The sequence below is a fragment of the Monodon monoceros genome, unplaced genomic scaffold (assembly GCF_005190385.1).
Source record: "Monodon monoceros isolate NGI ecotype Baffin Bay Population unplaced genomic scaffold, NGI_Narwhal_1 Super_Scaffold_6, whole genome shotgun sequence".
NCBI lineage: Eukaryota > Metazoa > Chordata > Mammalia > Artiodactyla > Monodontidae > Monodon > Monodon monoceros.
Window position 1 is genome coordinate 53,913,558 of NW_021703783.1, and position 13,764 is coordinate 53,927,321.

General features: G+C 38.6%; 1 protein-coding gene across 5 annotated transcripts in view; it reads left to right on the forward strand.

Annotated features, from left to right (window-relative positions):
- Window positions 1-13,764, forward strand: part of RAB3IP (RAB3A interacting protein) — a 50,334-nt gene that overhangs the window by 12,478 nt on the left and 24,092 nt on the right. For 3 of the 5 annotated variants that reach the window (XM_029204681.1, XM_029204680.1, XM_029204682.1), the window contains exons 2-3: window positions 933-1,208; window positions 1,915-2,173. In XM_029204681.1, coding sequence (XP_029060514.1) covers window positions 958-1,208; window positions 1,915-2,173 — 510 coding nt within the window. In that variant the 5' untranslated portion in view covers window positions 933-957. The remainder of the gene's footprint in view (window positions 1-932; window positions 1,209-1,914; window positions 2,174-13,764) is intronic. The other 2 variants (XM_029204683.1, XM_029204684.1) reach the window with 1 other exon arrangement.

Sequence of the window (13,764 nt, forward strand, 5' to 3'; positions counted from 1 at the left end):
TGCATTATCCTGGATTGGATCTTGGGCCTATCCAGAACATTATTAGGATAATCAGTGAACTTTGATTGGGGTCAGTTGTTTAGATGGTAATAGTGATCAGTGTTAACATCCTGATTTTGGTGATGGTTTACTTAGGATATATACACTGAGATAGTAAGGGGTAATGGGCATCATGCTTAAAACCTATTCTCAAATGGTTTGAAAATGTTAACAGTTTCATAATCTGGGTGAAATATGTACAGGAGCTCTGCAACTCTTATGTAAATTTGAAATTATTTCAGAATAAAAGAAAAAAAACACAGACTCATCCAAAGTCAGAGCCAGTATGAGGCAGAACAGAACAGTTAGTTGAACTACACACATGTGTCTCTATCTTACTGCCTCTTCTCCTTATTCTAACCAAAGTCACATATGATAGCAAAGTTAAAAATATCAAGCAGGGCTTCCCTGGTGGCGCAGTGGTTGAGAGTCCGCCTGCCGATGCAGGGGACACGGGTTCGTGCCCCGGTCTGGGAAGATCCAACATGCCGCGGAGCGGCTGGGCCCGTGAGCCATGGCCGCTGAGCCTGCACGTCTGGAGCCTGTGCTCCGCATGGGAGAGGCCACAGCAGTGAGAGGCCCGCGTACCGCAAAAAAAAAAAAAAAAAAAATCAAGCAAATTTTTATTCATTCCTCATTGTTAAATATTTATTAATTACTCACTGTAACAGTGTTAGCCATCACTTTCAAGTTTATTCTGAATCAGATTGTTTGCCTTTTGTAGTGTTTATTGTCTGAGATCACTTAATAAATTTTAAATGTAGTTTCTTTCCTTTGCTGTCTCTTTTCGTTGTAAGTTTATAATGGACTGTTAAACACATTTTATAAATATACATCTTAATTTAATTTTAAATGTCACTATCTCAAAATAATTTCCTGCTTTTTTAACATAGGTTATCCTATGATGAGGCATTTGCTATGGCTAATGACCCCTTGGAAGGCTTCCATGAAGTAAACCTCGCTTCACCTACTTCTCCAGACCTTCTTGGTGTGTATGAACCAGGAACTCAAGAGCAGACTACCTCACCAAGTGTCATCTACAGGCCACATCCTTCAGCTTTATGCTCCGCCCCTATCCAGGCTAATGCCTTAGATGTTTCCGACCTTCCTACACAACCTGTGTATTCATCCCCCAGACGTTTAAATTGTGCAGAAATATCTAGTGTCAGGTAGGAGATCATCAAAATGCTTGTTTTAGAGTATTGTATTAAACAAACGAAGTTTGCTTGGTTAACTTATTTTAAGTTTTATTGTTTTAGAAAATTTGAATAATACAGGGTTGTTCATGAAGAGCAATACATGTTAATGCTCAAGAGCAGGGGTCACAAACTTTTTATGTAAAGGGCCAAATAGTAAATATTTTAGGCTTTGTGGGCTACACAGTCTCTGTTGCATCTGTTGGACTCTGCTGTTAAAGTGTGCAAGCAGCCGTAGACAGTATGTAAATGAATATGCTCCAATAAGACTTTATATATAGACACTGAATTTTGAATTTTATATAATTTTCTTGTGCCACAAAATATTATTGTTTTTTTTCAACCATTGAAAATGTAAAAATCATTCTTGGCTTGTAGGCCTTAAAAAACAGGTGGCAGGCTGGATTTATCCTGCATTTAGTTTGCAGACCCCTGTTCTAGAGTAGCACTATCCAATAGAACTTTCTGGGATGATGAAAATGTTCTGTTTCTGTGCTGTTTGATATAATAGCCATTAGACATACGTGGCTATGAAGGACTTGAAATGTGGTTGCTTTGGCTCAGGACATGCTATTAATTAGATATAGTGGTGAACAGATTGGATAATGCAGTTATAGACGTGTGTTTATGCCCGTTATATTTAAGCACATGCTGATGTTTCTTGAACTCTCCTTTACAGCATCCATGTTACAGACCCAGCACCTTGTTCTACCTCTGGAGTCACAGCTGGGTTAACTAAATTAACTACAAGAAAGGACAACTGTAATGCAGAGAGGGAGTTTTTACAGGGTGCTACCATAACAGAGGCCTGTGATGGCAGTGATGATATTTTTGGGTTGAGTACTGATAGTCTGTCCCGCTTACGAAGCCCATCTGTTTTGGAAGTTAGAGAAAAGGGCTATGAAAGATTAAAAGAAGAACTTGCAAAAGCTCAGAGGGTAAGCAAAAAGATATTTTATTCTTCCATATGTTATATTCAAAATTAATATTTATCCATGGCGGGGGCAACTCAAGTGAAATCATTACAGTTCTACACTTATCTTTTGCATATGCACAGTCTCAGCTCCTGTTGGGCAGCATTTAGGAATCTGTGAAATTGAGTAGTAAAGAAGCTCATCTAAGTGTACAAACTAGAAAAAAGAGATTCTTAAATTCTTTTTGTGCCCCCCCCCCACATTGCCTGTTCCCTGTCTTGCATTATCTGTAATGCAGATTTGGTGAGTTATGTTCCATGTGTGGGTTTTTTCCTCTCTGTATGTAATTGACTTTGTGATTATTTACTTGAAGCCATTCAGTCCAAGTCATGTTTTGAGGAACTGTTTTAGTAATGGTGCCTTGCCATTCAGCTGGGTATGAATATTTTCTGTACCTTACCTTGGAGAATTTTCTTCTGCTAGTAATTTGTTCTGTTTCTCACTTGGTCATCTTTTAAATTTCTGTTTATTCCAAAATTTGTGACTATATCTCATTATTTTTCTGCATCTGTAATTAAATTTTTAAAGGGAAATATACAGCACTAAATATTCATACATTAGAAAAAAGGAAAAGTTTCAAATCAACAATCTAGTCTCCCACTTAAAGACCAACTAGAAGAACAGCAAAATAAAACCAGGAGCAAGCAGAAGGAAGGAAATAGTAAAGAGCAGAAATCAATGAAATTGACAACAGAAAAGACAGAGAAAATGAATGAAACAAAGTGCTGGTTCTTTAAAAAGATCAGTAAAATTGACAGACCTCTAATAAGACTGATAAAAAAGAACAGAAGACACATTATCAATAGCAGGAATGAAACAGAGGGTATCGCTACAGACCCTGCAGACATGGAAAGTATAATAAAGGAATAATACAAACAACTCTATGTATAGAAATTTCACAACTTAGGTGAAATGGACCAGTGCACATTTAGAAAATTGAAGCAATAGGGAAAACATTCTATGACATGATTTCCAGCATATTATGACATTTTACAAACATATATTCCCATCTTCTCCCCACCAGACTTTTCTCTCAAGAGCATAACATTGATTTTTGTATCGCCAGTGCCTAGAATAATACAGAACAATGCCTGGCATATATGTCTCTTTATAATGCTTCAATGAATGGCTAATGGTTAAACATCCATGAAGATATGCTAAAACATTTTTGGTTGAATGTATATTTATCAGAAAGAAAAATCAATAGCCTTTTTAATCTTTTCCCAAAGGTAGGGGGTGTGGTGAGATGTGGCTGTATTTGGCGTCTGTCATTTGGCTCAGACTCTCATCTTAATACAGAGTATTAAGTGAAATAACAATTTATATAGAGGTAAACTATTGAACATATATATCCATCTTTGGGAATACATTGTTACTGATTGATCAGAATATATTGCTGATTTCTTAGCTCAAGTTTGGAGTTATTTTTGAAATCTTTAGTTTGTTGTATTTAGAAGTACTGTCGAGGTAATTGAAATGATAATGATGTGTGAACACATGCATATGGTGAATTTTATTATGAAGAGTACAAGATAGTATTAATACTTAGAGCTCAAGACTTGAAAAGGACTGTTGAATATGAAAATACTTCCTGAATTAATGGCAACTCGTGAATCAAAATTATGTCAATAGTCATTCTGATTATTCTTTTAAGAGTGGCCAGAAAGTTACCATTTTTCCATCCTTTTACTCTTAACCTATTTTTGTCTCCCTATTTAAAGTGGGCTTTCTTGAAGGCAGCATATTAGATCTTGCTTTTTTATCCTTTCTGATAATCTCTGCCTTTTAATTGGTGTGTTTCTGTTAGACTATTTACATTTAATGTGATACAGTTTGGTTTAAATCTGCCATCTTACTATTTGTTTTCTGTTTGTCTCTTCTGTTTCTTTTTCCCTTTTTTCTCCTTTTATGCCTTTTGGATTAATTCCATATGTTTTTGTGATTTCATCTTACCTCCTTTGGCTTATTGGCTGTATATCTTCATTTTGCTAATTTAGTGATTGCTTTAGGGTTTGTAGTATACAACTTATCACTCGCTACGTTCTGATAATATTATACTATCTCACATACAGTATAAGAACTTTATAAAAGTATGCAGTTGACCCTTGGACAAAGTGGGGTTGGGGCATTGACCCCTGTGCAATTGAAAATCTGCATATGACTTTATGTGGTTCTGTATCCGTGGATTCAGCCAACCACGGATTGTGTGCTACTGCAGTATGTATTTATTTTTAAAAATCCACATATAAGTGAACACATGCAGTTCAAACCCATGTTGTTCAGGGCTCAACTGTACTTTTGTTTTAGCCATTCAGTTTTTGTGCTGTGATTGCCATAATTTTACTTCTTTATATGTTTTATTTAAATTCCACAATACATTTAAATTATTTTTTCATTAAACAGCTGGTTAGTTTTTAAAGGGATTTAAATATAAGAATCCTCATATTTACCCATATAGTTACTATTTCCAGTGCTCTTCATTCCTTCATGTGGATCCAGATTTCCATCTGATACCATTTTCCTTCTGCTTGGAGGACATCCTTTAACATATTTGTTATGTGTGTGCTACTGATAAATTATCTTCAGCTGTTGTATATTTTAAAAGGTTTTTTTTTCACCTTTGCTTTTGAAATATAGTTTCACTGGGTAAAGAATTTTAGGTTGATAGTTTTTTTCTTTTAGTACTTTAAAGATGTTGCTCTAGTGTCTTCTGGCTTGCATTGTCTCTCACGAGAAGTCAGCTGTTATCCTTACCTTTGTTTTTCTGCGTGTGATGTGATATTCCTCTTTATCACTGGCTGTAAGCTATTTGATTATGGTGTGCCTTGGTGCAGTTCTCTTCGGGTTTCCTGAACTTGGAATTTGTTGAGCAGTTCTCTTCAGGTTTCTTGAACTTGGAATTTGTTGAGCTTCTTGAATTTGTGCGTTGTTGGTTTTCATAGAAATTGGGAAATTTGGGCCAATATTTCTTCAAAAACATTTACTTACCTCCCCTATCTCTCCTCTCCTTCAGGACTCCTATTATGTGTACATTAAACTGCTTAAAGTTGTTCCATAGCTCACTGGTGCTCTATTCATTTATTTTTAAAATCTTTTTTCTCTCTGTTTCATTGTGTATAATTTCTGTTGCTGTGTCTTCAATGTCACTACTCTTCTTTTTCCCCCCTGTAGTATCTAATATGTTAATTCTATACAATGTATTTTTTTATCACAGACATGTTAGTCTTCATCCCTGAAAGTTTGATTGGGTCTTTTAAGTATTTCATTTGTTTTAACATGTTTAGTCTGTCTTCTAGCTTCTTGAACATACGAAATACAGTTTAATAACAGTTAATCCTTGTCTAATAATGCTTTTATCTCTTCAGGTGAAATGCTGGAACAGATCATAGGCCTCTCTTTATTGTTTCCCATTTCTGGAGGATCACTGTCTTTTTTTGCCTGATGTCCAATGTCTTAAAAATCATTTCACAGTTTTTTTCTGGTTTTGTTTTTAGTTTTGTCAGGCAGGGTGGTAAATATGATCCCTGGTACTCTATCTTGATTGAGAGTGAAAGTTCTATTTCTTTATTTGTATTGTTTGCTCTGCCCCATCCCAGTTAACCCCAACACAGAAGTCTACACTTAAACTTACACTTCAATAATTTTGAGCTTCATGAAGATAAGGATTACATGTGTTTTTGCTCATGATTATATCTTGAGTACATAATGGCTTCTCAACACATTCTGTTGATTAAATGAATATATACATGTGTATGCAGTTACACTGTTGTGTAAGTAGACACACATGCATAATATATTAGTTAGGGATGTGCTAGCTTCTTGTAAGGTACCCCTAAATTTTAGTGACTTAATAGAAGTTCATTTTTATTCATTTAACACTTTAAAGCAAATGTTCATAGTTCACAGGCAATTCTTTGTGAAATAATTCGGGGATCTATGTTTGTTCTGTCTTGGATCTTTGTAATCTTTTAGAGTTTTATTATCGTATCTAACCAGTGAAGTGAAGGGAAAAGAAAACTTGGAGAAAGCACACCTGCTTCTAAAAAGCTTTGACTTAGAAGTGATACACATAACCTGTACCTACATTCCATTGGTGTGAACCAGTTTCATGCTGATACTTAAATGTGTGATGGGCTGGGAAATGTAGTCTTTGGTGGAGTAACCACTTACCAGCAACAAATCCATACTGTGTGTAGGGGGAGCAACCATGTGGTTATTGATTTTCAGGTGCAGGGATGCCAGAGGTGGTGATATAGTCCTTCACTTGTTTGGCCTTCTGCAGGTCATTGCTGAAGAACAACTTTTGGTGGAATCCTGAGACAGAAGTTGGGTTTTAGTACATCACTTTTAAAATGTAGATTCCTGGAGTCTACCCCAGATTCTCTTGAAACAAAATTATTGTATTGAGCCTTGAGGATATGCATTTTCAATAAACTACGCTATTGATTCTTTTTTTAATTTATATAAATTTATTTATTTATTTTTGGCTGTGTTGGGTCTTCATTGCTGCTAGCGGGCTTTCTCTAGTTGCAGTGAGTGGGGGCTACTCTCTGTTGCGGTGTGTGAACCTCCCATTGTGGTGGCTTCTCTTGTTGCAGAGCATGGGCTCTAGGTGCACGGGCTTTAGTAGTTGTGGCATGTGGGCTCGGTAGTGGTGGCTCGCAGACTCTAGAACGCAGACTCAGTAGTTGTGGCTCACGGGCTCAGTTGCTCCATGGCATGTGGGATCTTCCCAGACCAGGGCTCGAACCCGTGTCCCCTGCATTGGCAGGTGGATTCTTAACCACTGTGCCACCAGGGAAGCCCTCCTTTTTGTTTTTTAATTGAAGTATAATTGATTTGCAATGTTGTGTTAGTTTCTGGTGTACAGCACCCTGTTGATTCTTATATTCACTAAAGTGTGAGACCTACTGATATAAGGTGTTACTTTCAACTTTTAATTATTCTTCCTTAAAAGAGAATGAAAATGACTTAGAAAATAAAATCCGGTGGAATAGCTTGCAGCCAGAGAAAGTCATTCAAAACACGTACTCGTACAGATCTATGTTAAGCATGGCCCTACTAACTGTGACCAAGGTTGCTTATAAACAGTTACTGTGTTCTTTTATGAACAAACATTTCTTGAGTAACCAAAGTTCTCACAGCTTGTATTAGGCCCTGTAGAGGGAAAAATAAATTAGACTTCACCCTACTCTTAAGGTGCTTACTAGTTGGGGAGAAAAGACATGTATGCGTGGTGATGTTTCATTGATCCTTAGTTGTACGTTGTCCCTCATTTTAACATCTCTGAAATCAGTATGAGTTTTAAAATTGCTCCCAGCTAGGCAACAGTCATAAGAGTTGTCATTGCCTGCTTGCGTGCTAACTTGCCTGTAGCCGTACATGTTGTTATTAAATCAGTTGAATTATGTGAGCTGGGTGCTGAATTACTGGGTTAAATGTCCTAAAAGGATCTCACTATGATAGGACATCAAAACAAAGAGAAAGGTACAAAAGAGAATGACATATGATAAAAATTTGTGTCTCCATCAGTTTAAAAGAGTTCTTCCTGGGCTTCCCTGGTGGCGCAGTGGTTGAGAGTCTGCCTGTCAATGCAGGGGACATGGGTTCGTGCCCCGGTCCGGGAGGATCCCACATGCCTCAGAGCGGCTGGGCCCCTGAGCCATGGCCGCTGAGCCTGCACGTCCGGAGCCTGTGCTCCGCAACGGGAGAGGCCACTGTTGTGAGAGGCCCACGTACCCCCCCAAAAAAAAAAAAAAAGAGTTCTTCCTATAAGTACAAAATAAAAATTCTAAGTGAAAAAAACCCAAAACCCATCAGATCATAGTTTCATTGCCAGCATTTTTCTTTCTTGATGTATAAAATGTTTATCGTAAAATTAATGAGTCTTAAATTTGATGGAATATGCTTGATCATAGAGTCCTGATTTTCTGTTTGAAATATCCCTCAAATTTCTTTTCTCTAGTACTACTACTCTTAAGTCTGTGTCTCTTGCCTGAAATACTTCAGTAATCAACTGTCTTCTCTGTCTCCAGTCTTTTTTTTTTAACCTAACCACACTGTCCAAGGTACTGTTTTGAATTGCAGTCTGATTGTCACTGTCCTGTTTAAAATCCTTCAGTGACTTCCCATTGCCTTTGGGATGATTTCCCCTTTTCTTTGAAGTAAGTTCTACTTTCTTAGCCAAGGCTTTTCAGGACTCACCATAAACCTAACTTTCTGACATTATCTGTGGCATCCACCCCTCCCCATCTTTAGCCACTGTGGAATACACTGTTTTAGTCTTTACATTTGGCAGGCTCCTACTTTATCTAATATGTGCACATCACTACGATAGCCCTTATCAGTTTTCCTTGTGAATCTGTTTAAAGATTTGCTGCCCTCAGTAGGCTATGGCTTTGTGAAAAGCATGGACTGGGCCTCATTCCTTTTCTCTTTCCAGCACCTAGATGAATGCCTGATGCATTGTTAGCACGAAATTAATGTTTGTTGAAGGAGTGAATTTCGAATAGCTATTTTACAGTATAAGGTACTGATAATGAAAAGTACAAATGACATTCACATTGAAATACAAATTTGAGTTCATATGGGTAGATTGATTTAGACCTAGAAGCATAAAGATAAAGAGTCAGAGATTTATGCCCAGTCCAGGTGGATGAGATCAGATTGGGGAATGAAACAGGAATGAATCAGACCAGTTTAACTCTAGTTTAGAGTATGGATCAAGGGTAATAACTCTGAAAAGGGAAACTGAGCACATATTGTAGAGGGTCTTTAGTATCAGGGTGAGGTTTACTTTGGTAAATGGTAGGGAATGGTTCAAGAATTTGCCTTTGTGAATGACATATGTGTTGCTCTGAGGATTGGAAGCTTCTCAAGGGGACAGTATCTTACTTGGTTTTGTATCCTGAGGGATTACTGTAGTACCTACATAGTAGGAAATGTTGAATGAATTGACTTAGTTTTCATATATAATTATAAAATTGTGAAATTTGAGAGTTCAGAAGGATCTGGAATTAAACGTATGCATTTACAGAGTTATAAATTAACTCAGGGAGAATTGGCATCTTTATGATGACTTTCTATTCAAGAACATAATATGTCTTTCTTCCTATTTATTTAGGTCTACTTTTGTATTTTGTATTTGAGAGTATTCCATTTTGTGTTGTAGTCTTTAGCATTATGAAGTTTCCTTTATCTACTTTAATGACTTTTGCCCTGCCTAGTCTGATATCCATATTGAGGTCTCTGTTTTGTTTTTATTTGTATTATATTTTTTAGTGCACTTCTATCCATCCTTTTATTTTTAATCTGTCTGAATCACTTAGTTTTAGGTGTGTCTCTTGTATAGAGAATAGAGATGGATTTTGCTTTTTTTAGCCAATCTGAAAATCATTTTCTTTTAATAAGTGAGTTGCACACATTTGTGTTTATTGATAAGTATTCTGCATTGGGCTTGTTTCTGTCACATAGCTTTCAAATGTCTACTCTGTGAATACAATTCTTTTCACTATGTGCTCTGTTTTCTTTGTGCCCTCTTCCTTTTTTTCCTATTTGGTATTTTGGAAGGTTTGATTTCCATTCTAGTTGTTAGAATTTCTTTTAGCCTTTCTTTAGGTACTGACTTTGTTCCCTACTATAAGCAATACCATAAAATTATCTAGTAACTATTTCTTTCCTTCTCCTCTATCATTTAATTTTAGTTAAAGGTATTATCTTAATGTTAGTCTCTATGGTGTTAAATATGTTTAGGTTTATACTAATTGATTTGTGAGCCTCAAGTTATATCCCTTTATTCCCAGTTTATATTTAAGAAGTTAGTGAATTTAGTTTCATCTTTCTCCTGTTTTGTTGGGGTTTTTTTGTTGTTGTTTTTTTTTTGGTACGCGGGCCCCTCCTGTTGCGGAGCACAGGCTCTGGATGCACAGGCTCAGTGGCCATGGCTCACGGGCCCAGCCGCTCCACGGCACGCGGGATCCTCCCAGACCGGGGCACGAACCCGTGTCCCCTGCATCGGCAGGCAGACCCCCAACCACTGCACCACCAGGGGAGCCCCGTTGTTGTTTTTTTGTGTGTGTTATTTTTACGTTTCTAAAACTTATAACATTTATGTAACTGTTTTCTCAACTTTATCCCCATTAAAAAAAACAGACTTTTTTTAGAGCAATTTTAAGCTCATAGCAGAAATTGAGAGGAAAGTACAGAGTTGCTATATATCCCCTTTTCCCACATATGCATAGCCACTCCCACTATCAACATCTCACCCCAGAATTGTACATTTGTTACTGTTGGTGAAGCTATATTGACAGGTTATTATCCCCCATTTACTTTAGTGTTTACATTAGGGTTCACTCTTGGTGTTGTACATTCTGTGGATTTTGACAAAAATATAATAATGTGTATCTATCATTATAGTATCATATGGAACAGTTTCACTGCCGTGAAAGTCCTCTGTGCTCTACCTATTCATCCCTCCCTACCCCTCAGTCCCTGGCCGCCCACTGATGTTTTTACCATCTCCATAGTTTTCCCTTTTTCAGAATGTCACGTAGTTGGAGTCATACAGTAAGTAGCCTTTTCAGATTGAATTCTTTTATTTAGTCATGCATTTATTTTCCTCCATGTCTTTTCATGGCTTGATAGCTCATTTCCACTTAATGCTGAGTAATGGTTCGTTATTTGGATGTACAAAAGTTTAATTATTCATTTACTTACTGAAGGATATTTGGTTGCTTCCAAGTTTTGGCAGTTATGAATGTGTAAACATCTATGTGCAGGCTTTTGTGTAGATACAAGTTTTCATATCCTTTGGGTAAATACCAAGGTGTTTGATTGCTGGATCGTGTGGTAAGAGTATGTTTGGTTTTGTAAAAAATTGCAAGCTGTCTTCCAAAGTGACTGTACCATTTTGTATTCCCACCAGCAGTGCATGAGAATTCGTGTTGCTCTCCATCCTTGTCAGTATACATTGTTCTCAGTGTTTTGGTTTTTGGCCATTCTGATAGGTGTATGGTGGCATCCCGTTGTTGTCGTTTGCATTTCCCTGATGACATGTAATATGGAATGTCTTTTCATATGCTTGTTTGCCATTTGTATATCTTTGGTGAGGTGTCTGTTCAGATCTTTTGCACATTTTTTAATCAGATTGTTTTCTTACTAAGAATTCTTTGTGTATTTTGGTTAACAGTCCTTTATCAGATGTCTTCTGCAAATATTTTCTCCCAGTCTGTGGCTTGTCTTTTCATTCTTGTGTATTCTCGTCTTCTAGTTGTAGTTCTACAGTTAAATAAATTTGCTTCTCACCTCCAGTTCTTAATGTTAAAGCTTCTCCAGTTTTTTTTTTTTTCCAGTTTTTTTCTTGGTTACATGAAACTCATTTGCTGCTTGATAACTCAGTCAGGCTCATGGGGGATATATTTTCTAAAGTTTTACAGTTTTATAATTTTCTGTCTCTGGTCTGACGTTTGAAGGATACTTTGGCTGGATATAAAATCCTCAACTCACAGTTTTTTCCCTTGAGTATCTTAAAAATGTGATTCCATTGTTTTCTAGCATAAAATGCTGTTGAAATTTGATACCTATCTGATTTTCTTTCCCTTGTATCAGTAGTTGACTTGGCTTTATGTTTAACTTTTTTATTATGGTAACTTCACATATCTTCTGTTTGTTTGTTTTTCATGTTTAAATGAATTGGATTTCCCAGGATTATTAGGAAGAGATTCCTGTGAAGGAGTAGCATAAACCAGGATAGCTCTCTCAGTCTCATGTTCCAGGGCTTTCCCTTCTGTTGTTGGTGGTGTATCTGTGTAGCCACTTCTGTCTCTCAGAGGTAAGCCTTGTTCAAGGTTTTCTTGAGAAGGTGGTTCAAGATGATGGTGTTGGAAGATCCTGAACCCACCTCCTCCCATGGACACACCAGATCTACAGCCACATATGGAATAATTCCCTCTGAAAAAGAACTAGTTGAACAGCTTCTCCACACAAAGGATAAAAAGGCCACATAGAGACAGGTAGGAGAGGCAGACATGCAGTCTCACCAGGAATCCCACCCCTGGTGCAGCTGACCCACAGTCAGGAGGGATCTCACAAACACAGAGCTTCTCCCTGAGAAGCAAGGGGTTTGTGCCACACATCAGGCACCTTGGGACCTGCACTGGACAGATGAGCCCCCAAAATGTTTGGCTTTGAAAACCAATGGGGCTTATGTCCAGGAGACCCAAAGGCTGTAGGGAACTGAGATTTCACTCTTAAAGGCTCACATGCAGACTCTCTTACCCTGGGACCCAGCACAAAAGCAGCAGTTTGAAAAGTGCCTACACCATAAGTGAGGAGATTCATCTGCTAATCTTAAAGCATCCGCCAGAGCGGGAGGGGCTTATTGGGACTCTCTCTGGGGATGGAAGTGCTGGCAGGCTCTGTTTTTGCATTCTCTACCTTGCAAGCACTGGCAGGTGCCATTTTTGCACTCTCACACTACCTTGCTTGTGTTCTCCATCCCTGTGCTCTCCCACAGCCTCAGGAAAGCCAGTGGGCACACGCCACCCCCTTGCTCTCCTGCAGCCCTGCTAAAGCCAGTGGGTGCACACAGTCCACACAGAGCCTTGAATGCCTGGCTCTAGAGGCCAGAGGGGGGCTTGTGTTTTTGGGGCTCCACGGGACTGAAACAGTTGGAGAGACAGTTCTTGGCAGACTATCATCCCCAGGGTATGGCATAGATAGCTGACTGAAACACACTCCCAGTCTTCCTGTGAAAAATCCTATTTACTTGTCCTGGAGCTTCAGCCTGTTCTGAAGGGCATGGCATGTTCTCAGGGAATGTAAGCCAGGGGATGCCATCTTTGCTGTCTCCCTTGGCCTTGCTACAGCTCGCAGGTACCTCCCAGAAAGGAGCTTGAGCACTTGTCTGGAGCCCTGATTTTTGCAACTGTTGCCAAGGGGACACCTCAAGATCACCTGGTCTGGAGGCTGGCGAGGTTTTCAGTTGTGGTCCTGTGGGACTGTATATATTTTCATACTTTAAAAGCTGCTGCCTAAGGGTCTGGCTTCTCATCATCTTGAAACTAGATGCTGATTAAGGTCCCGCCCTTTGGAACACTGACAGGTCTTGGCAAACCCTCACAACTGGGACCTGTCAAGTATAAATCAGGCTGCCTAGATAGTCACAAAGGTTCAAGAGGCAACCAAGAGCTAGGACTTGAACAATAAAGTTCATTATTTATTTTTTTTTGCGGTATGCGGGCCTCTCACTGTTGTGGCCTCTCCCGTTGTGGAGCACAGGCTCTGGACACGCAGGCTCAGCGGCCATGGCCCACGGGCCCAGCCGCTCTGCAGCATGTGGGATCCTCCCGGACCAGGGCACGAACCCGTGTCCCCTGCATCGGCAGGCGGACTCTCAACCACTGTGCCACCAGGGAAGCCCAAGTTCATTTTTTAAATGAGACCACTCCTCCAAGACTGGGAAAGGGAGCTATTTTGCATAATACATGAAAACAAACATAGAGATTCAAAATTAGGAAACAGAGAAATATATTCCAAATGAAAGAACAAGGTAAAAC